Raw genomic sequence first — 23,408 nt, forward strand, 5'->3', positions numbered from 1 at the left:
AATACGCATCCTTGGCGCTCGGACGGGTGGACCTTCCAAGAGCGGTCATTTTCCAATCCACACCATCCGTGTTTCTACACTCTTGGGAAGACCACCAAAGATTTCTGGCTTGACCGATACCGGTATTGATATGTAACATTACACAAGTGGCCGATAGTGATATTTCCCTTCGAACATGCATTGCAGGTAGTCGAAATCAGCACTCCATCACAAGCACCAGACTGTGTGCCACCAAGACGGTATCGATGCCTGACTATATTCAAGAAGAGGTAGATGAGCGTACAAAGTGAATTCCTTCGAACTGACAGGCTCTACGTAAAGCTTAGTTATCTATACGGGAACGGTTTTCCATGTATACAACTGCCGTACGGAGTACACGTGGTTTAGATGCGTCGTTTTCCTGTTGACCCCGCTCATTGATGATAGCGGAGGCCAGAAGTAGCCCGGTCTACTGATGGGGTCGAATCGGCTTGCCATGCATGATACCCATTTTTGATAAGCCAAGAGGTCCCCGGCGACCATGCTTGAAGAGATACGTACGGGGGAGATAGATATGGCAATGGAACGAGGAGGCTTGGCTAGTCGCCGCGCGCCGCTGGTCTGCTTTTAAGACTTATACCCACGTTCCGCGCCGAAGGGATTGATTTTCTGATATTTTCGGCCCCCAAGCCGTAATTTCACACACCATGGTTACCAAGGCCATCAAGAAAGCAAAGGAGGCTATAGTCCTCAAGGCGGACGGGACGCGGCACGAGGAAACGACAACATGGTGCAATCGCGATCTAGTCCCTCTACCGCCATCTAGGCGAACCTGGGGATGGTTCAACTTCTTTGGATCATCTACACTGTAAGATACCACTGGAATCTATAGCTTCCATTGACATGCAGACTGAACATCAACATAGCGGTGCTCTCAACGTGTCGACGTGGCAGACGCCCAATACCTTTCTTACCCAGGGTCTCTCCGTTGGGCAAGCCATGGCCATCATTGTCGTGTCGCGATTCATTGTCTCTTTGTTCGCCTGCATCATTGCCTGGTGTGGTCTGACCTGGCACATTGGCTTTACGGTTCAGAACCGCTTTACATGGGGGTTACGTGGAGCATACATCCCGCTCCTTCAACGGTGCATGTTGAATTTTATTTGGAACGCCGTCCAATGTAAGGCACTCCGGCATCCTGAACTTGCATTGATATCTCGTGCTAACCTGACGCAGGTTGGAATGGTGGAAAACTTGTCACGTTAGTTCAGAGACATCGCGCGTATCTTCTCGACGTCTTCGGGTTATTAACATGACTTTGAGCAGTGTGTGCCTAGTTGCTATTTGGCCATCCTTCCAGAAGCTGCCAAACACTCTGTCCGCTTCCACCCCGACGACGACCCAGGAATTGGTGGGGTTCACTGTATTTTGGGTGATTTCTTTTCCATTCCTGTTTCTGCGACCGGAACGATTCAAGAAGCCTTTTTTCTTCTCAAGCATCGGGTGCGGCCTTGCGATGATCGCCATGATGATCTGGTCACTGGTAGTAGCTGGCGGCGTGGGTCCCATCTTCTACCAGAGCCAGAAAACCACGGCGACGGCAAACTGGAGCATCTCGTGGTTGATGATGGCTGGTCTTAACCAGTCCATCGGCTCCAAGGTAGCTGGAATTGTCAACGAGAGTGACTTCTCGAGGTATTCCAACAGCAACCTTGGTTTCGTTCTTGGCACTGTGTCTGTTCAGTGGTTTGTCGGTATATTTGTCTCGTTGGGCGGCCTTGTGACGACATCAGCATGCCAGGTCATATATGGCGAAATCTGGTGGAACCCTCCAGACCTGATGATGGTCATGATGGACTGTACGTGTCATCTCGTTCTGCATCACTTGTCGTATCAACATTCCAGGCTGACTTTAGCAGACGGTGAGGGATCATCCAAGGCTCGCGCTGGAGTCTTCTTTCTTGCGCTTGCTTTCACCTTTGCCATAATGTTCCAGAATGTTTGTGGCAATGCAGTGGCCGGTGGCATCGATCTCGCGGGTATCTTCCCACGCTACATTGATATTCGTCGGGGTTCACTTATAACCTTCATGGCCACATGGATCATTCAGCCGTGGCAGCTGGTGAACCGTGCCGAGACGTTCATCACGGTCCTGAGCTCCTTCTCTGTATTCCTCGCCCCGCTAATGGGCGTCATGATCTGCGACTACTACATCCTAAGGCGGCAAAAGATCAAACTCAATGACCTCTACCGATCTGATCCCTCAGATTACTGGTTCTCTCACGGGTTCAACTGGAGAGTGATACCCTGCTGGGTGGCGGGTTGGGCCCCCACTATTGGCGGTCTCATCACCACCGCGGGCGAGATGGAAAACGCACCCAGGTCCCTCACAGAATTGTACTACACTGCCTTCTTTACCGGTCTCGCCATATCATTCACTTTATTTTATGCCGTCAACTTGATCTTTCCTGTTGATGGGCTTGGCCAGTACGATCAGTATGATGATTGGGCAACTTTTACCGCCAAGGAAGCGGCTAAGCTCGGAGTGGTTCCGAACGATGACGCCGAAGAGCTCCAGAAGATTGCTTTTGGTGCCTCTGGATACAATCGGCGTGCGAAAACGGCTCAGACCGATGCGACCGAGTTTGAGGCCAAAGTCTAAGATTTGAATAACATGGCTTGGGCATAGCCAATCATTGTTCAAGCTGAGATTGATGTTGCTTACAATATTATGAGAAGCTTTCTGGGAATAGTCACTCTTCATTATTGGATACAGTTTGACGGTGTAAATCCCCGATCATTGCCTACTGTGTTTGAAGTCGCCATGCCCAATTCTCGCGAGGCTCGTGTCAGTCTCGACGCTACTTTATGTGATCATTTTACTATCTAATACTCCCTGAAAAGGTTAGGCGGTGGCGTACAGGCACGAAAACCGCATTAGTGGCTCTAGATCTAACGGTGGCTGCCATTGGTCGAGATAATTCATGGCTGTTGGAACAGGACGGGAACATCGGTCATGGCTGCTTAGGGCAGACCGGCGAGTCCGGGCACAAGTGGGTCCCGAGGTCGGTCTACCTCTGATATTATTGCCGGCGCCGTGGCGAATATTTACGAGTCCATGGTTCGGAGATCAGCTGAATGTACCGAGACACCCAAATCCACCGCTCGCTACGGATGCTGGGGAGCGGTACCTGCTGTGGAATGGCTCGAGCTATCACCAGACTCGCCGCTGCTCGCTTCGACGCTACGACCAGATACTTTTATATTGCACCACGAACCTGGGGAATTTGATGGGTTTGCCAGGGCAATGTGGACTTATTCCGTAAGGGCCGACAAGGTGCAGTACTAGATTGACAGAAATATACGAGGCAGTTGAATTTCCGTGTACGATAAAGATTTCCGTGTACTCCCAATATGTATTTGTCACTTTTTCCGGGCCCTGTTGGATTTCCGATGTTCAAATCGGTGACACCGAATCCTCCGGACCATTTGTTATGCTACGGCGTCCAGCGCCCGGGACGCTTGCGGAATCCTCACGGGCGCTAGCGGGATAATTGCGGACGCCAGTGGGGAATTCGCCTGGCGGGTGCGCTGTGCAATACGATCCAACGACTCTGCCATGTTTGAATGGTTTTGGAGGGAGGGTAATAGTATATACAAGGCAGTGCCGGCCGTGTAAATTCAGTCCATCTCCGCAACAAATAGAAATACCTAAACCATCAGTGGGCCATCGCTGCTGGAACCAAGGACAGTCAGGAGGTCAGGAATGTATCAGTGTTTTAGCAGGTTCTGGTTCACTGGAGTGATAGGGTCTTTGCCACCTAGGACAGCTAACACGTTTTTCATAGACAATGCCTCGAACCCCAGCATCGTCTCAAATGCGCCGCCTGCGTTGTGTGCCGTGAAGCTGCAGTTGCGGAACTGAAGAAGGCGTTTATTGACGTTTGGCTCATCCTCATGCACATCGAGCCCAACAGCCCACAGATGACCGCTCTCGAGGGCATCAGCTAGAGCTTCCTCGTCAACGAGGCTTCCTCGTGCAATATTGACTACCCTAGCGCCTTTCTTCATCTTGAAAATTCGGTCTGCGTCGAGAATCTTTTTGCCCCCGGCACCGGGTATAGCGATGACAACGCAATCAGACTGACCGAGCATGTCATCAAGCTCTGGCACCATCTGAGCACCACCCAGCGCAGCCTCTTGCTCCGCCGACTTCGCAGAGAGATCGTGGTAGATGATCTTCATGCCGAAGCAGCGGTACGCCTTGAGCCCAATGCGGTATCCGATGTTACCCAGGCCAATGATTCCAAGGGTGAAGCCGGCTGGGTTGTGAGCGCCTACAGGCTGGTGGCGGTGGGCATCGAGGAACTGTGCGGCGTCACCAGACCGGGCAGCCGTGTTGCTCCACTGAATGTTGCGGAAGACGGAAATGATATGGTAAATGGCCATGTCTGCCACAGCCTCAGAGCTGGCAGCGGCGCCGTTACAGTACAGAATCCCAGCCTCAGCCAGCAGATCGACATCGGCCCAGTCGTAGCCGGCACCCGCCGATGCGAAGAGGCGCATAGACTTGGGAAGAAGAGGAATCATCTCAGAATCCCAGCGGCCCATTTCGCCTCCCGAATTCCAAAATGGTCGGAATACAGCCTGGAAGTCGCCCCATTTGTGGTCTTTCAGAGCCTGTAGCCATGGACCTCGTTGGCGCTCCTCGACTGAGGGGCGGATCACGGTAAATGACTCCTGCAGTTGCTTGTAAAGGTCCTTATTGAATTCGATCGGATCCCCGAGATGCAGAATAACGGTCTTGGACTGGTCGGACATGTTTGCGGTGTCTGGGTCATTGTTTTCGTCTCTGCCCATCGCTATTTTCTCATTAGGCTATCTCTATCATTTTATTGATCCCCCTTGAAATTTCTAAACCCCTCAAAACTCATGTTGGGGATGCGATTTGCGGACCACCAACGCCCGTTATCCACACGGCATGCGACAGCATACGAGTTATCGGATATTATTCCGACCCAACAATGAAGCGCCATATTGTAAGCGTGGGGGCTTCCCTTATTGGCCACCTCCTTGGACAACGATAACCGATGTTGCATCACCAGTCATCTATGATATGGCACAGGGACAATGTGCCTTTGCCGGGATAATCATGCTGCCGATTCGGAGGGCGGCTGGTGTAGAAGGTGCCTTCATTCCTATATATTTCTCTGTACTCCAAATTATCTCGCATCCACTTAGATGTCAGGGCCATTGGGAGAATCTTACTAAAATGGGGCCATCAGGACGGAAGAAGGCATATAAGTAACCGCTTTCCTCGTGGAACGAGGAAGGGGGCCAACGATCGATACATCATCATCCCCCACCGGAACTTCATATCCGCTGCTTCGCTACGACTACGCTGTCACTTAGCAGACCTTGTCACTTACCTCACTACTCTCCTCTCCTAAGCAGACTCGTTGTCTGACATCAGATGATGTGGATGATGCTATTATACATGGTCAACCTTAGGACCTTGAAGCTCGACATAGCCTTCTTTTCAATATCGAAACGCCAAGCCCTTCCTTCAGCCTTTCCACATCGGCGGCATCGGCTTGACTCTCGGCGAACGTAGCGACAAGATTGTCGAAATCCAACTACACGTCCGTTCTAGATACAGCGCCAATGTTTTTTATCAGCTTACGTAGGATCTCAGGCCTACACTCGAGATAAGCTACAGTGATGGCGACGCCATTCATGGCTAGCGACATTCGGCAAACCTCATCCCTATAAGAGGGGCTGCTTGTCATACTTTTTGCCGTCTTTATATAATAAAAGCAGAGCTATCCTTGTGTTGCGTCTTGACAAGGACTGTGTCGAGTTTGACTAAGCAGGCCTCATGGTCGACACATGAGCAAGACCGCGTGCGGGCAATCAAGAAATGAGGTAGAATGTTTAAGCAGTGGAAAGGTATTCAGATATAGTTAGATCACAAGAAGTGTTTGTGAGAACACACACTACAAATACGTCTAACATAGATTCAAGGTAAGTTAGGTGTTTGTAGTCATCATCACATCTTTTCCTACGTCTTCAGTCATCTTTTGTGCCTCATCATGTTAATATCATGCGGTGAGCCCCACCCCCGCGATGCGAAATGCAGGCCTTGGGTGGGGGGGGAGCTGAATTGTGAGAAAGAAGTCCGATTTCTTGTAGTGCTGACTCCTTGCGTGCTGCTACCAACTGCTCCAATGTTCTTTCAAGCATCTTTCCGTATGCACGCTGACGGTGACGGAACCTAGGAACATACTAAAATAGGACACACACCTGAGGCTTGAGGTGACGCAATTCTTAATGTTTCGGTTACCAAGAAAACGTGAAAACGTGGCACCACATTGCCGCAGAAGTACTCGTCTGAATGAACGCGCAGAAACCCCCGACTCTTTCTTTCTGCTTGGCCCCGGTCCCGCTACCTGGTGGATCTTGATACGTATTAGCCAACGGCAGTGCGAAATGGGACGGGACCCCGCAGCAGCTGATGGGATCATCCCCAGCGGAGGGGTGAATGAGCTCCGATTCAAATACTCTCATTTTCTCGCATGAGCTTAGGTGGACAATCTTGTGGTTCCTTTCCGTCATTATCCCCCGTACGTCGTTGACACATCGTCGAGACCTTCAACTACGTTGATAGTTGAGCATTATACTTTGAGAAACTATCATCCGCCAAGATGGCCTCGACGAAACCCACCTGCCGCTGGGGCATCATCAGTCAGTACAGATATCCCGCGCGAATCCGATGCCAGCTTCAATTGACCGTGACCATGTCTAATTAGCAACTGGTATGATTGCCTCATGGTTTGTCACCGACCTCCTCATGCCGCGGGATGATGCCAAGGCCAAACACGTCATCCAGTGCATCGGGGCGTCGTCTATTCAGAAGGGTGAGGACTTTGTCGCGAAGCACATGAATGGTGCCCCCAAGCCTACTCTCTATGGTAGCTACGAGGAGGTCTACAACGACTCCAATGTCGACGTTGTCTACATCGGAACTCCACATGGCTTCCACAAGCGCGATTGCCTAAATGCCATTGCCGCCGGAAAGAATGTTCTTTGCGAAAAGGCTTTCACCATCAACGCTAAGGAGGCTCGAGAGGTTCTTGAAGCTGCCAAGAAGAAAGGCGTCTACCTTGCCGAGGCCATGTGGCTGCGTCACAGGCCAATCGTTGCCGATCTGCGCCGCATGCTATACGAGGAAAAGGTCATTGGCGACGTGTGGCGATTCCAGGGCGACTTCTATGACCATATCGACATCCCAAGTCTTCCCTCGACGTCACGATACCGTAACCCCGATCTCGGTGCAGGGTCCCTGCTTGACCTGGGTATCTACACGCTCACCTGGGCCATCCTCATGCTTGACCCGAAGACGCCGGCTTCGAGTGAGAGCCCGACTGTCCGTGCCGTACAGTCATTTGTCATGGATATCGAGTGCAGCACCAGCATCCTGCTTAGATACAGCAGTTCTGGTCGTCAAGGAGTTGTTACCTCCACCACCAATGCTTCCCGTGGAAACCCTTACACGTTTGCCACCATTGAGGGCTCCAACGGTTATATCACAATTGAAGGACGTGTGCCTTCTCACCCCGACGCCTTCTACGTTCATCCCAAGCAGAACGGCGCCGCCAAATCTGAAGGAAAGAAGTACGACTACAGGAAGCCATTCCAGGGATTCCCGTACGAGGCCGACAATACAGCACTCGACGTGGCCGCTGGCCGAAAGGAAAGTGAGATTATGCCTTGGTCAGAGACCATCCGCGTCATGGAGATCATGGATGAGGTGCGACGCCAGGGTGGTACTGTCTACCCTGCCGACAAGTAGAACATCGGTTTCAATAATACATGATGTAGTTGAATTCGTGACCAATTCTCCTGAAAAGAAAGGATACTGTGACTAATACAAGGACGCCATATATGTATGATTGAATCGTGACTATGCTACATTCCTGACACTAGTTTTATGCTATGACCCCTGCCTGTGATGGACAAGGAAACTTATCTATGTTCTCCGAGACTTACCCTGTCCACTTCCGCCTTTATTAGACCCATTTGGGGAGGCTGTCCCCTTCCCAAGAGGCCCCTTCGGCTGCGGGAAGTGGGCGTCGGTGGTAAAGGGCTCTTTACTGCTGAGAGAATCGACTCGACCGAGCATATACTCGACGTGGCGGAAGGCTGCACTAGGCGCATACTGAGGAATCATGTGTCCGGAAAGCGTGACGCCGACATACGTCAGGCCGCGCTCAGTATGAGTGGTTCCAAAAACGCCAGCCCCAGCAAGAGTAGAGTCTGAGCTGTCATTGTGGTATGGCACATAGAAAGGCTCCACTGGCTTTTCTTGGAAACCCAGCTTCCCTCCGAAGGTCATGTTCTGAATCGACAGAAGGGTCTGGTTCGCCAGAAGGACAAAGTCAAGGTCCCCGTGGCCGATAATGACATTCTTGGTCCTGTCAATAACACCGGCCAGAACCGTGTTGGATGAGGGCGGTGACAAGTCTCCCTTTCCAACAAACACAGGCCCTCCGCACTCTGCCCACTCTGTCTCCACGGGGGCATTGATCGCCTTCTTCACATCGTCCCGGTTGAAGTAGATAGAAGCGCCCTTCGGGAGGTATTCCATGCTGCCGGGAAATCCCATAACATCCCACAGAAGAGGGCATGTAGTAGCCACTTGGTACACATCCCAGCACGGGTTGATGGCTATCGCGGCATCCCAGATGGAGTCGAAAATACTGTAGAGCTCGCAACCCGGCTCGGGGTCGCCCGTCTTACGGTCGATTCCCGGAAGTGGGTCGGGAAGATGACCGCTGGGTGGGTAGGTGAGGTACTTGTCGCGGAAATCGGCATACCCGCACTTACGATCGACCTCGTGGATATGCTTGACGTAAGAGTCATTGAAGGGGAAAAGGTTGTGGTGGTAGTCAATGAAGGGGACGGCTACCATGTCTCCAACGCGTTCGGGGCCGATAGAAGGGTCGTAAATTGTCATTCCGGCGACATCAAAATACGTCTTGTCCTCCTCATCGAGCATAGCGCTCGCGATGTATGGACAGTACATTCCACTTTTCAAGTCATTAGAACGGATATACAGGGAGTCTCTATACCCAAGAAAGAGTGGAATAACTTACGCATATGACTCGCCGGTGATGTAGACTTTATAGCCATGCATACCAAAGGTGTCGATGAAGTTCTTGAAGAAGCCCATGAACTGCCTAGCAACGTCCTCCTCGTCCTTGGCTGTGACGTTTCCACTCGAGAAGCCGGTGTTTATGGGCTGTTCCACCCAAACGACGTTTGTAAGATGGTGCCATCCCCAGGGGTTGGGGACGGGCTTGTAGGTGCCATACTGCCATAGGAACGGGCCATTTTCTTGAAGGAAGCCCTCGAGGGAGGAGCAGCCGGGCTAGAATATATGAGTTGGTACAAGCGCACGCCGGAATTATCAGGAAGAGGAAGAATATCACTTACGCCGCCATTCAGCCAGATCAAGATTTCCTTGTCTGCGGCTGGGTTGGGCGACGGCTGGAACCAGAAGTAAAGCTTATCAGGCCCGTCCAAGTCATCTGATATCGACAGGAGCCCAGCATAAGCCTCACCTATATCAAAATCGACATCGGGGATGCCGGTTCCATTGATGGCAAAGTCTGGATATGCGGTCAGTACTTTCGAGGATTGTCTTGTTCCCAAACGGATTGGCTAGTGACGGGTGCTTACCAGTTGTGTTAGCATTGTCAAATTTCTTGGCGACAGTACCGTCCCGAGTCCACTTATCGGTGGGAACCCCGCCATGGGCAAGTGGTACGGTCCTAGTCCTGACGCGCTCGGGCCAAGCGGCGGTCGCGAGGCCGGCCATGGCAAGGGCGGGAGAAACAAGTTGCCAGCGCATTTTCAGTTCTTCAAAGGTCGATGTGGTAGCCAGCCTATGCCACTTTGGAGGGAAGAGAGAGTGTGTTATAATTATTTACTACGACGAATATTCTCTGATAACTGGCTATCAGTTCAAATGGCCGATCAGCCGAGACCCCTGTTCCCCGCGATCCTAAGGCGGGCCTTTTGCTCAAGTTGGGAAACCGGGATGCCGCGAGGTGGATCACAAAGCTTAGTGGACAATTAATTGTACGAGGAACTTTTGCTTTTTCAATTGTGCCAGCAACCTACAAGTGATCACAGGTACCGTAAACCCAAAGATAAGGCTCATCACCACAGCGTATGCCTGATTGTATGAGCACATTTTAACACGAGCGAGGTGTTCTAGTTAATACAGGTACGTTTAAGGGAAGGGCTGCAGCGGTTGTCTTGATCTTACTTGCTGTTCTATCTAAGGATGAGGCCACAGTTATATCTGAGTTGGCAACGTTTGCGCAGAGGCCTAAGGCTTAGATATATACGGCGTTTGACGGTGTTTGTGCAAACAATTATTATCAGCCATATTACGCTTCGTAAAACGATACCCCCCTTATCAAAACCTTGGATTTCGGTCAACAACCCCATCAATGCTTGAAGAAAAAAAGGTAGAGGAATAAAAGCGACAATTTGGCCTTTATTGAGAACTGATGTAAACGGACGGTTGAGAACGAGAAGACATCGCAACGTGATGGATCGGGGTGGCCGGAATTGGGCATCGAGTGCCACAGCCGGCTTCATAATGACGAATTCGGAAAACTCTCAGGGAAGCTATGTTTAGTTTCTGATAACCTTTTTCCTGAATCAAACATCCTTGAAAATTTATCTCATACATTTTTTTCAACCTTCCCTACTTTCTCGGGGGCTTTTGATTCATGCTAAAAAACCAGTCGTGTTCTCGTCGAACAGAACATCAGGGTTTCTCTCCCAGTGATAGTCTTACTATCCATACTCAAACGAGTCCTTTCCTAGGGTCTGTCCATGATGATTTTATGTGTTTCAATCAGGAAATCTACTGTCCAAGGCCTTTTATGTTTGCCGCAAGCTCTGTGTATGATAGCACAGATGCGGAAGCCAGAAACATTCACTACCTACACTCAATCCACATAGCTATGACTCGACCTTAGCAAAACAATGAACAAACGAATATATTTTCATGTCCCCCTGAGTTATTGTAGCCAGTATTTGTCGACCACCGTTCGCATTCGTTTTATACCGGCAAATATTTGGTTTCGCTAGGAGCCGAGATCAGTACTGGTGGACTGAAAAGCGAGCATGGGAGAAAAGGTTAGCGTAAAGTGGAATGTAAACATACTGTGGGCGTTGCAAATGAGAATCTGAAATGCGCCGTCTGCGCTTCAGCACCGCGAGCCTTTGTAGTCTTATTATCTGCTCCCTGCCATGGGTGATAATATGATCCCGGTGTAAGTAGGACAAGTTCATCGATCATGGCCCTCCACATCTCATCCGCGAATGACTGTTCTGGGTCGGGGTCGTTGCCATCACTGGCAATCTCGGCAAATCGCTTGACGCCACGAAAATGAAACTTTGCCCAGACAAACATACCCGCGCCTGGGTCGACGTAGCTAAAAACTGGGATGTGCGAATTCATCTCAGGGTGGCTCACACACGCAGTCTCTTCCGGTCCGGTGTGATTGACGACGAAATGTTGGTGAAACGCATCAAGCAACCAGTCCCTCCGCAGGCGATACTGCTCCTGAAGATGCTGCAGCCACAGTAGGTATCCGTCTATTCCCCAACTAGAAAGCAGACTCAGCACAAACGCCTGGCTGAGGCCGGCGGGATCTTGCGTCTCCGTCTCGGTGGCGCGCAAGAGACGCTCTGTAAATATCGGGTTGGCAACGAAATACCCTAGACGCAGCCCGGGGAACAGCGTCTTAGAGAAGGACTCAAGACGGATAACGCGACCCTGTGTATCCATGGATAAGAACGAGGGTGAGAGGTCACTGAGGAAATCTTTTGTTGATATCTTGCTTTTCGACCCTGTTTGCTTGTAGCCGGGGTATTGGAGGAAGTAATACGGGTCATCCTCAACGATGATAATATCTACCGCTTCATTGTGAGTGTGGGACCAGTGATCAGACAGAATTGTCTTACCGTATTCAACGCAGATACTGTAAATCTCTTTGCGACGATCGAAAGAAATCGATGTACCGGTGGGGTTTGATCCTACAGGTACAATATAGAGACTGCAATCATTAGTCCGGGCTGCGCTCTCCGTATCTTTTCTGCTATCCTCATAAAATTGCTTACGTCCTCGGCCGCCTAGCCCCACGAATCTTTTCATCCCAATTCTGTAAGATCTCGCGGAGACTAGATGGTTGGATTCCCTCCCCATCTGCAGCAATCGGCGCTGCCTTAATTCCCAGCGGAATCCATAGTGCCTGTGCCGATGGGTATGTGTACTCTTCCACGAGGACATAGTCATCATCTTCGCATAGCAATCCGACCACCTTATCCCATGCATTAGTGTTACCTGGGTGTAAAAGGCATTCGAAGTTGTAGGGCGGCGTGTGCACCACCGTTGTTAGTTCTCTGCACAAGGCTATGAGGCCCTTGTTGCCAGCGCCAGAACCTACGCATGTTAGCTTCATGGGTCTTACGCTCATGCAAAAAAACTATTGCATTGGTATTACCGTATTGGAGGAATTGTGTCAAATCCAAATCAGCAGGATCAGAACCCCGTCCAAGTCGCAGGATCACGCCATCGGCCTTATCCGCTGAGGGGTCGAGGCACTCAAAGGTTGTCTTATTGAGCGGGAACAAAGAAGGATGTGGAAGCCCTGAAAGAACACACTATCAGGACGAGTGCCAGCTGTACAGTGGGAATATGATCTTCACTCACCTCCAGCGAGACTTATCATTCCTTCGTACCCCATGTAACTGACAATGTCCTTCAGCGGTGAAGGGTGTCGCGATCTGCTCTTGGTGTTGACATGATGGGCAAGGTCAACTGCGTCAGAAAGCGTGCTTGTACCAGTGTCCATGTTGTGTAGAAACGTAGAGGCCCGGTGATGGTGAGTCCTATTTCCTAATGGACATCTACTCCGGTTTTAGTTCTTGTTCGGCAACGACGAAACTGGCAACGCTTATCGGGCCATGATCCGACAACATGGCCGATAGCGGGAACTAATACCGAACATGTCGGGGCCTACCGACCGGATCGCAGTTTTGTCGCCCGAAGCCGACTGAACCCCTCCCTGGCCCTCGCTTATGATGATATCAAGGAAATGAAAAATCGTGACTACACGCAAAACTGATTTCGACCATCATCCGATATTTCGACAATGGGAAACACAATCTCATACAACGATACGCCGGTCGAAGTCAGCCTCGGCTCCAAGGGCACCATCCGCGGTGTGCAGCGCGACTCTAAATCTCGCCGCTACGCAGGAGTCGCTTACGCACTACCGCCGACGGGCGAGTACCGATGGCGCAAGCCACGACCTCTTCCGTCAACATACAAGTATATCGATGACAATGGTGGCGCCTACGACGCTACCAACTTCCGATCCGTGTGCCCGCAAAAGTCGTTTCACGTCGTTCAAGCCGACGGTGGAGTCACTGCTTACAGTGAGGATTGTCTTTTTGTTAACATCTGGACGCCTGTTGCCACCAATGAAACAGCAAACGACAAGAAATGGCCCGTTATGCTGTGGATTCACGGCGGTTGGTTCCAGATGGGCGATCCGTCGCATGAGTTCGGCATGGATCCCACCGAATTGATCTCTACAGGCGGTTTGAATGCTATTGTCGTCGCCATTGGATACCGTCTTAACGTGTTTGGATTCCTGGCTGGTGAGACCCTGCTTGAAGAAAGCGACGGTGTGTCAGCAGGAAACTTCGGTCTTTGGGATCAGCGCCTGGCTGCTGAATGGGTGAGGGAAAACATATCCTTTTTTGGTGGAGATCCGGGAAACATCACACTTGCCGGTCGCAGTGCGGGAGCCTACAGTGTCGAGGCCCAAATGCTCTATGACTTTCGCAAGCCGGGACCTAAGAGTTCGTTGTACCGCCGCGTGTTCATGGATTCCAATGCGATCCCAGCCCAGCCCAAGTCCCTCGCCGATGGGCAGAGCCAGTTCGATGAGCTTTGCAGGTATCTTGGTATCGCAGAGTCACTTTCACCAGCCGAGAAGATGGCATCTCTCAGAGGCACTACGACAGAAAGACTCGTTGAGTCCATGGACAAATTGGAAAATCATACCTTTCGGCCCGTCACGGATGACATATTCTTTCACTCTGGCATGACGGACTACCTTGAGAGCAAGGAGTTTGCAGATGAGTTTACATCGCGCGGCTTCAAGATTTTAATCGGCGAGGTCCTCAATGAGGAGACCCTTTACTCCAACTACAACGCTCCTACCGAGCCTACTCTGGAGGCCTTGCGCCTGCAGATTTCTAATTACTATGCTCCTGATGTCACCGAGAGGGTGATAAACTGCTATGACCTTCCCAAGTCGGATGATTTGGATGAATGGAAGAAAACATTCGGTTTGTCTATCCTTCACTGTGAAACTTCCCTCTGGTAATAATAAAGGAGCTCATCGTTGGATTTAGGAAAAATCATCTCGGATGGACAAGTGCGCGCCCCAACAAGGCTTCTAGTCAAAAACCTTGTCGATAATGGCGTGGATGTGAAGAATGTCTGGCGCTACCTTATTGCTTACCGATTGTCCTTCATTGACGAGAAGGTGGCTCCCAAATCATTTGGTGTTGCGCATGCTATGGACAAACCATTTTGGAAGTGAGTAATTCGAGTTGAGTTCCTTTGCCAATGCGGTTCAACTTTTCTAAACGATTATAGCTTCGCAATATGTTATGGACCAACGATGGAGGAGAGGATACTGATGGAGGAATGGATCAAAATCTTAGTCGCCTTTGTGAATGACCTAGACTATTCCATAGGCATCGGAAGTCTGGAGCAGCTCAAGGTCGCCACTCCAGCAGCGACAATTGAGGTACAACAGGACAAGGCCTGGCACGATCTCCTACAAAAGGCAAAGATTTTCAGTGGAAAATTAGTGTAATATCGCTTGCTTTATATATATTCTGTGTAGAGATCTCCGATTATTGAGTAGGCATACACGATTGTCTCCGCTGCTTCAAAACGCGCGAAGGTATAATATCGAGAATACCTTTTCGAGGCTTGAAGACTTTGCTACCCCGATGTACCAAAACATTCACACCTGCCCTAGTACTTGTACTCGAAATGAATATTCTCCCTGTCTGTCATGTCACTCTCGGCATTAATCTTCCCTTGCCTTTGACTTTCCTCCTGAGTGAAACCCTGCTCCTGGATCAGCTTTGCCCGCCTCTTGTTTTCCCAGATATCTAAAACGTGTTAGCTTGTCTAGTCACAATCGTCGCAGTGTTGTTCAACATGACTTACAATAGAAACGCCACAGACCCATGGCGCAAAACTCCACGAAGTATAAGACGCCGCAGGCCGTGATTCCACGAATGTATCTAGGTGCATCGGAAGGAAGCATGATCTGGGCTCCAATGGCATTTCCAACGCAATATGCAACAAAGAGAACAGTAGATGTGACCGTTTTCTTGGTCCTGCCAGCCACGTTGGATGGCAGGAAGGTCCAAATCACTAAGCGTGACATATGAGTACATGGATGTAGCGGAAGTTTACGGCAATTGAAATAACTCACTGAGTCCAGGAAGAGATCCAAACACCTGCAGGATGTACATCCCCCAACGGGTCCAGCGCATCGTGTCAGTCGGCAAAAGGGACAGAGCAAGCATGCCACTGAATGCCGGTAGAAGAGAAAACATCATTAAGGCAACTTTTTTTTTCAACCCTTGTTAATAACATGAGCTTGAAAGCAAAAGATTTCGAATACTGACATCGAAGATTTGGCTTCTTAAGTGTAATAAAACCAACGGTCAGAAACCACACAATACTAACAGCGTAGTAGGGCGTCGATCCCTTAAGCAGTGTTTCAAGCGGCGTGAAGCCAAACGACTTCCATATGAGCTTCGAGAAGGTCGTATTCGCCCCGTTTGGGAGCGCGTTGATGATGGTGACGAAGAAGAAAAAGTATGTCTGAGGGTCCTTGAAGGTGTCCCGCACTTGGTCCCACCTGAAACTGGAGTGTTTCTCACGATCAGAGCCCGTCTGGTTGATTAGCACGCGGGCAATGGCGGCCTCCTTTTCTTCTTTGCTGAGCCAACGGACTTCACGTGGCGTACCGAGAACGAACCAGACTAGTACACCGCACAAGATGGTCAGACCACCAAGGAAGAAGGCCTGGCCTTTCCACTGTTTTTCTGTGTATTAGATTCATCATCTTTCATGGTGTGAAGGACATAGTGAAGCAGAAAAGATATCGAACTTACAGCAGCGAGCCCTCCAGGGTGCTTCTGAGCATGCAGTCCAATCCCGTACATGCTGAGTCCTGTGATGATATTCATGCCTGCATTTGCCGTCCCCCAAATCACGGAGCGCAACGTATGTTCCTGCGATGTATACCATGCACCAGTTATGAGCATAAAGGTTGGAGAAATGGTACACTCAAGTGCTCCCTGCAGAGTGCGCAGAACCATAAGCTCCGTGAAATTCCGCGCAAACGCGATGCACAGTACCACAACTCCCCATAGCACAATCACAACGGACAAAAACCGGCCCATGTGCACCTTTTGCATAAGCCAGTTTCCGGGAAACTCAAACACCATGTATGACAGGTAAAAGATGGTGCTGAGCCAATTTAGCTGATCTCCAACTAGGCCCGTATCCTCTGCGATGCCGAATACGGCCATGACGCTCAGCGACGTCTTGTCGGCTTGCTGTGTGCCGTAACATAGCCACATCAAGGGTAGAAGAATCAAGTCGATCTTCCATCGTAAGCGCCGGAGGTACACGTCGGAGTATTCAGGTGCAACATCAATGGCAGTGTCAATGACTTCTGTCAATGTATTCTGCCTTTTCTCGTCGGCCAGTGTATCGGGAGCACCATCGGTTGTCGTCATTTTTTCAGGGTCTTCTTGTGCATCATACCTCAAATCAGGACGTTTGAAACCTACTTGTTTGTTTCGATGTTGAAGGATGATATTTGTAGAGATTGCTGGCTATAAGCCCAAATCTTTTCTCTCGGGTGGATCTCATCCGGAGACCGGTCACTATCAATGCATGTAAGGGCCCATTATGTGAATGAACGAAGGCTCCGCCAGCAGTTCAGAAACGGGGCATAGAGATGATAGCACGTTCTCGTGGCAAGCAAGCTCAATTTCATACACACCACACCCTCACTGATAAGGACTTCCCATCCGGCGACTCGCTCTAGGTGGTTTGATAAGATGGCTTCCCCAACTTTCGGCCGTACAAATGAGTTCCTATCTGCCGCCTTACAGCCCCAAATAATAAGCTACCCACCCATACTCACCCAATAGGTGTGACAGGGCGCGCATGTTATCTTTCCCCGGCCACGGGGGTATCTAGGTGTATGAAGTAGGCTTGTTTCTACGTCTCGTATCAATACCCCTGCGCTTACATTGCACAGATCCGAAAGCAGCTCTGTTTTAAGTAATTTTAGCCACTTTTAAGCATAGCTAGTATTCTATCATCACGGGCTTTTTTTTCCCTTCTTACTTCCTTAGAAATTTGCGAGACGGAAAAGTAGACTATTACATGTAGAAAGAGTATCGCGTAGCAGGCCTCATGGCAGAGAAAGGAAGAAGACGGAACGACCTCACTGTCAGGGCCCATTGGGGGAATTGTACAGAAGTGGGGCAAAGGTTTCTGAAAGGTCATATAAATGGTCACCTTCCGCGATTGCATCAAGGCAAGGGTTGCGGCCAATATATGCACAATTGTTGTTACTGGTGCCTCTATTGATATATCAATCCCTCGCCACTACATAGTAACCTTGTCACTTATTTCACTACCTCCTACCGCAAGCAGACTCGATGCCTGACATTCGACGATTGGCAAACAAAGTGGGCATGAATATGAAGCAAAAGCCTTTGTGAGAGCAGAAGACTAGCTAGCCGACGAGTCCTGGTAATATCTCCCTTCAAAGGCTATGAATAATATCTCCCTTCAGAGGCTATGAGGGGCCTCACACCATGCTCTTTCCTGATCCATGGCCGATGAAGGAACCTCATTCCCTTCCAACTTGAGGAAGAAGAAGGCAGGAAATACTTCCTCTCACGACATCACAACCAAGAGGGCCTCGAGCACGTTGTAGTCACACGTTTTGGTCCACAAACATACAGCCACCCGCCATGACACGGGTACATCACGGAAGCAACCTCTTGAATGCATCAAATGACTGACTTGTCATGACGAAAAAGAAGTTTGTGCACCAGTGTGAGGTAATTGCGGAAAAGATCATATCAGCGGGCATTAAAATCCTGTTTTGACCCAGATTAGCATGGCTCTCTTTTGCAGTCGGGACTCAGAGAAAGTTCTGGGTATTGCTTGTAGGCAAATGTATGCATTACGTTAAATTCTCGGTGAAGCTTTTACATGACGGCTTACGTAGGCTTACACACGATAAGTCTGCGTTCACTCTGTTCAAGATCTTGTCTCTTTGCAAGCCATGTGGAAGATTTTTGGGACGACCCGATATACTTCCCCTCTAAAGCTTCCCTTGCAATTCTTCCATGATATACAGTTTCTAAATACCGGCACCAAACGTGCTGCCGCTGCGCTTATTCTGCTTCATATAGTACTGCAGGCCAAGAACAGCTGTCAAGACCCATGCTCCCCCCATCAGTGCACAGATAGCCGTAAGGCTCTTCAGGTAGTGAGGTGCATTCGACGCTCGGAAGATTTGCGAGCCCGATATACCAGCGCAGTTGGCAGCCATGATAATCAGTCTAGAGTACGGTTAGATCTTTTATGAAGAAAACTGTATTCAGGGGCACGTATACTTACGCGAGGGCAACACTGCGCTCCTGGGGCTTCTTGCAGTGTACTGATAACCAAGAAACATTAAAGATGCTGTTTTGCTGTTAGTATCCTGTTTATCTGAATGTATCAACAGCTCTGATTTAAACCACTTACTGCATGCTGACGTACGCGACATTCGCAATGATCACCAGGCTATATTTGTGCCATTTTGTTCCGTCTAGGGAATATACTCTCAAGCATGTATACGAGATTACGTTCCAAGTAATTGAGAGTAGTACAAATGGTCCTCGATGACCAATGCGATCGCTATACAAGTCGTTAGCAGCTTTCAACAAAACATTGGCATTCGAATCACGACTTACGCAATCCAAGATAAGGCAGTCAGCCATATGATTCCAATGTAAGGACCAACTGACGTTAGAGCGTTTGCCCTGACGGCTGTGAACCCCATACTCTTGATTAGGGTTGGGGTATACTGAACCAAGCCTTGGAAGGCTGTCATGGAGATGAGGGTAATAAACCAGTGCTGCCACACTCTGACCTGAGAGATGGTACCCTTGATGTCAGGCCATGTGATTCGGATATGGCCTTTGGCTTTGTTCGGGTCGTCTAGCAAGACACGATCGCGGCAGATCTGGCCTTCCCTCTCGGTGAAATAGCTCCAGCGACCAAAAGTAATGAGGGCGCGACCATCGCCAACGGCAGGTGCGATGAGAAAAACAAAGATGAACCCAATGAACAAGGTGATAAGACCCTCGACTGAAATCACGTTAGCAAAACTGGGAAGTCGTTTACCCAGTATATCTGTATGTGGCTGGCTTACTGAGGAAAATCCATCTCCAACCTTCCAAACCACTCTTTCCCTCCAAGGTCAAAGCCCCCGCAGAGATTAAACTAGTCGTTGCGGATGCAAACATTTGCCCATAGAAGAACAGACTAACTCGTAATGTAGTTTCATCCTTTTTATACCAAGTAGATAGATAGTAGAGGGCTCCGGGGATGAAGCCGCCCTCGCAGAGCCCGAGGAGAATTCTTGTCGCCAAATATGCAGGGTAAGACTGGATAAATGCTTGAAACGTGGCGACCAGGCCCCAGGCAAACAGCTGGCCGGAAAGCCAGACGCGTGGGCCTATACGTTGAAGAATGATGTTGGCGGGGATCTCAGAGAGGACGATTCCGGCAGAAAGCAATTGCGTGCCAACGTTTATCTGGTCTGTAGTTATGTCGAGGTCTTTGGTGATGGTGGAGGTCAGGACAGCACTTATGTTGCCACGATCTACCTGCAACGAGAAGAAGGCCAGGGCTAGGACGGGTATCAATATGATATCGAGCCTTGGAGAGCGCGTTAGAAATCGTAAAATACGAATGGAAATGGGCACCAATTCCTCGGAGAGCGCCGCTAGGGATTTCAATTCAGAATAACGCTGTGTTGAACTTACTTGCGGATGAGTGCAGCCTCTTCCTTGTCTTCCCAATGCTTCAAGATTCCATTGTCGTTTTCAGCTTCGGTGTTCTCACTCGAAGGTGGTAGGGTGCCGTCCTTTTCAACGACTGGGTTCTCCTTTCCAAAATCCTGCGATGCTGCCCGTTCGGTAGTTGCAAACACTGCCATTGCGCACCGTATGATTCAGAGAAAGCCTCTGTGATGGACAGCTTCCAGAATTTCTATGAAAGGTTAAAACGGAAAACGACGATGCTCGACAGGAGCAAGAACGGCGGAACACGGATGGCGGGAAGACGTTGCGTCGCCGGCGGACATTAAGTATTATACGGGAATTATCCCACTTGGCGCGTGGCCTCGGGCCGTGCGTCTGACTCCACTGTGCTTCCGGAAAGGCCTCATTTCCGGAAGTATACGAGTAGGGCTCATTGTTGATATTACGCCGCGACAAGCCAATAATCTACCGAAACATAACACTATGACATAGAAGTTCTCCTGTTACCTCTGGATTTGACCGGCTTGCCCACTGAAAGTGGCACGTTGCCGCGTCGCTGATGTTGCGACACGGTGGGGATGAATGGCGCAATCGCAACCTGGTACGTATTTTTTTCCCCATACTAAATCATGTATCTACAACATTGTATTAAACGGCGTTGCTAAGATCACATGATCTGAATCACATGGTCAAAGGGGGTTCACTCGTCTGGGAAAGGAGAGATTCCCTAAGTATTTCCCCTTTGTTCATCTGATCACTGTTCCATTCTTTCTGGAATCGTGGATCTTGAAGGAAGCTACGTTTGCGAGGGTTTTGTCCCCAAGAAAGATCTTCCGGTAATGGCCCCGAAAGGTGGGGTGTCAAGTGGATATTGACACGAGGTCGTCTAGGTCGGAGGGTATCCGTCAATTATGGAGGAGGAAGCGTGGCCGGAGGTGTCGGCCTGCTATGGCTGGAAAAGGCGGTCGATCGCATTACTTACCCCGGGTGAGTAAGCCCGCGGTCTGGACGAAGATTTAGGTCTTGGGGAGTATGGGCATGACAGCTCCATTGCGATTTACGATGCCGCTGATATAACGACATTGGATGTTGCTGTAATGCTGGTGATGGTACAGTGATGCCAATATCTAACGCATGACAAGGTTCACAGCACGAGAAGAAGAAAAGGACGGAATGGGCCTTACTATACAATGCCGAGTCCATTTCTTATGACAACGAGTCTATTTAGGTAGGGAGATAGTGAGATAACTGACAAGGTTGCGTATAGAGACATACGAGTAGTAGAAGCGTTAGAGTGATGAAGGCACTAGTGGCAAGCGTATATATTATATATATTAATTGTTGCCCCCTTCGGACCCGTCCTTAATGGAATCGGGGTTAGTGTACTTCGTAATAATACTTATATACCACTTCCGGGATCCTTTCACCCCACTTCCGTACAGTTCCCTAAATGGGCCCTGGAGGAGGCAATGACGAAACTGGCGCCAATGGCAAGTAGAAAAATAGAAAGAAGGCTAAGACGATGAAAGACACGATGAATTAAGTGGTCGAATTGGAGCCTGGAGAGCTCGGGAGGAAAAGATTCTCTATGCCGATGTTGGTTGGAAGAGCGCGCGGTGAATACATCTACTATTGAGTATGTACATTGCACGTTGCATACGATCTCATTCAGGAGACAGCGTACAGACTTGCCAGTAACTCAGGAGACGCAAGTAGATGCTTTGAACCCGTAAGAGCTATGGCGAAGGAAGGGGGTTTTATTACCACCAAAAACGGCCGACAATAAGGAAAATAACAGAGCTTGACAAACCCCGTATCTTCCTTTGGCTAGATGTACTAATAGACGTACGTGATAATTCTCATACTTCTATTCATTCAGATATTCTAGCATTGTGAGCGCCACATATGATATATTATTATCAGAGAAAATTAGAGAATCTCCGTGATTGAATCCTTTGGACACATTTTTATTTATGCCATGATCTTCTACAATCTCAACCTTAGCTCGTTGCACAGCCTGGGAGTGGTACATGTAGTCAGGCTTAGCCTCGTAAGAAGAACCAACTCCTATGTGAGTTGTGGAGGAGTTCTCTTACGCACAAGTCATAGTGAAAATCTCGGCGTAGCACCAGCTTCACTCGTTTCGCCATATTCTGTTAGAGGTATCAAGTACGGCTGGCCATGGCTTTTAGTAAAGTAATTAGTCATCTATAACGCTAATTACACAGGGAGTGGGCGCCATGACAAAAGTCAGTGGTCGACAGAGTCATACATTACGAATAGATACTCAAGGGACGATGCGTTAGCCTCATTTACGATAAATTTTGATGACTCGAAGTCAACCCTTGAGGTTATACTTTCTCGTAACATGACTATCTTAGTAATGAGAGCAACTAAAGCTAATGTGAACCGTTGACTACCGTATGGGTTTAGGATTCTTTTGGGTAATATATGAGAGAGGGACATGCTATTGAACCGGGTCCTAATTTTACGGCCATATCAAGCGAACGCCATCATTTTGAAACCCTTCTTTTGAATATACCGTTCCGTAGAAGGGCATATATAATGATCCCATACGTAAAACAGGTCGGTGGATACAGGTATCTTTTTAAAGTCCAAACCGCACGGGGGCACTAGAGCGCACGTGCTGAAATGCGGGGGATTTGGATTTCAATGTTCCCTAACAAGACGCATACCATGACAAATTGTACTAAGCGGACGGAGTCCATTACGTCTTCCCTGCTTGACCTCTCGCTATTCTCGGTACGTCATCAACACGGAGGCTGCCTGGCTCGTGAGACGTCGATAACGTCGTCAGTGAGGCATATTGCTAGAAGATCTAATACATAACGGTAGTCAGCCGCTAGGACTGCCACAGGATGCAAATGTTCATCCATAAGTCTCATCGCGGAGGGCATCCAGGTCTCCTGACCCCAGTCCCCGATGGCGATGGCACATTTTCCATGTTGAAGTCACGAGCAACAGACAAAGAAAGCCACTAGGCACGGTGGTTATTACGGAAGCAAAAGCTACTAGAAACTTCAACTACCTACGTGACGGTGATGGCTGCGCTACAGAACCTAGGGGCGACTGTTTTAAGGTTCATTTAATGTGGTCGTGTGCTCCTTTGCTTGATGATACTCTAGGGGATCAGATTACGCGAATCAGCAAGAAAA

The 23,408-nt window shown here is 49.4% G+C and overlaps 7 protein-coding genes across 7 annotated transcripts; 3 read left to right on the forward strand and 4 right to left on the reverse strand.

Annotated features, from left to right (window-relative positions):
* Nucleotides 1-686: 686 nt before the first annotated feature.
* On the forward strand, nucleotides 687-2,641 carry GMORB2_4925 (nucleobase:cation symporter-1, NCS1 family; the record flags this gene model as incomplete). The annotated part of the gene is made up of 4 exons (XM_035466899.1): nucleotides 687-847; nucleotides 906-1,215; nucleotides 1,340-1,838; nucleotides 1,899-2,641. The coding sequence occupies 4 exons, from the start codon at nucleotides 687-689 to the stop codon at nucleotides 2,639-2,641; spliced, it is 1,713 nt and encodes a 570-aa protein (XP_035318058.1).
* A 1,109-nt stretch (nucleotides 2,642-3,750) lies between these two features.
* Nucleotides 3,751-4,800, reverse strand: GMORB2_4926 (Phosphoglycerate dehydrogenase or related dehydrogenase; the record flags this gene model as incomplete). The annotated part of the gene is made up of 2 exons (XM_035466900.1): nucleotides 3,751-3,970; nucleotides 4,193-4,800. The coding sequence occupies 2 exons, from the start codon at nucleotides 4,798-4,800 to the stop codon at nucleotides 3,751-3,753; spliced, it is 828 nt and encodes a 275-aa protein (XP_035318059.1).
* A 1,883-nt stretch (nucleotides 4,801-6,683) lies between these two features.
* Nucleotides 6,684-7,831, forward strand: GMORB2_4927 (Oxidoreductase family, NAD-binding Rossmann fold; the record flags this gene model as incomplete). The annotated part of the gene is made up of 2 exons (XM_035466901.1): nucleotides 6,684-6,723; nucleotides 6,789-7,831. 2 exons carry the CDS (start codon nucleotides 6,684-6,686, stop codon nucleotides 7,829-7,831), a joined length of 1,083 nt encoding a protein of 360 aa, XP_035318060.1.
* Nucleotides 7,832-8,029: 198 nt separating this feature from the next.
* Nucleotides 8,030-9,892, reverse strand: GMORB2_4928 (uncharacterized protein; the record flags this gene model as incomplete). Its single annotated transcript, XM_035466902.1, has 4 exons — nucleotides 8,030-9,068; nucleotides 9,135-9,409; nucleotides 9,475-9,702; nucleotides 9,824-9,892. Coding segments are annotated over 4 exons (1,611 nt in total), but the record flags the coding sequence as incomplete, so codon positions are not given.
* Nucleotides 9,893-11,144: 1,252 nt separating this feature from the next.
* GMORB2_4929 (aromatic amino acid aminotransferase I / 2-aminoadipate transaminase) lies at nucleotides 11,145-12,917 on the reverse strand (the record flags this gene model as incomplete). The annotated part of the gene is made up of 5 exons (XM_035466903.1): nucleotides 11,145-11,171; nucleotides 11,225-12,119; nucleotides 12,184-12,505; nucleotides 12,567-12,713; nucleotides 12,776-12,917. 5 exons carry the CDS (start codon nucleotides 12,915-12,917, stop codon nucleotides 11,145-11,147), a joined length of 1,533 nt encoding a protein of 510 aa, XP_035318062.1.
* Nucleotides 12,918-13,217: 300 nt separating this feature from the next.
* Nucleotides 13,218-14,960, forward strand: GMORB2_4930 (Carboxylesterase family; the record flags this gene model as incomplete). Its single annotated transcript, XM_035466904.1, has 3 exons — nucleotides 13,218-14,424; nucleotides 14,491-14,677; nucleotides 14,738-14,960. The coding sequence occupies 3 exons, from the start codon at nucleotides 13,218-13,220 to the stop codon at nucleotides 14,958-14,960; spliced, it is 1,617 nt and encodes a 538-aa protein (XP_035318063.1).
* Nucleotides 14,961-15,124: 164 nt separating this feature from the next.
* On the reverse strand, nucleotides 15,125-20,408 carry GMORB2_4931 (Major Facilitator Superfamily; the record flags this gene model as incomplete). Its single annotated transcript, XM_035466905.1, has 12 exons — nucleotides 15,125-15,264; nucleotides 15,323-15,532; nucleotides 15,790-16,204; nucleotides 16,282-16,961; nucleotides 17,325-17,376; nucleotides 17,433-17,455; nucleotides 18,569-18,762; nucleotides 18,821-18,886; nucleotides 18,950-19,102; nucleotides 19,159-19,555; nucleotides 19,620-20,128; nucleotides 20,236-20,408. 12 exons carry the CDS (start codon nucleotides 20,406-20,408, stop codon nucleotides 15,125-15,127), a joined length of 3,012 nt encoding a protein of 1,003 aa, XP_035318064.1.
* Between the last annotated feature and the right edge of the window lie 3,000 nt (nucleotides 20,409-23,408).

The sequence above is a fragment of the Geosmithia morbida genome (genome assembly GCF_012550715.1).
Source record: "Geosmithia morbida isolate 1262 chromosome Unknown scaffold_26, whole genome shotgun sequence".
NCBI classification, from domain to species: Eukaryota; Fungi; Ascomycota; class Sordariomycetes; order Hypocreales; family Bionectriaceae; genus Geosmithia; species Geosmithia morbida.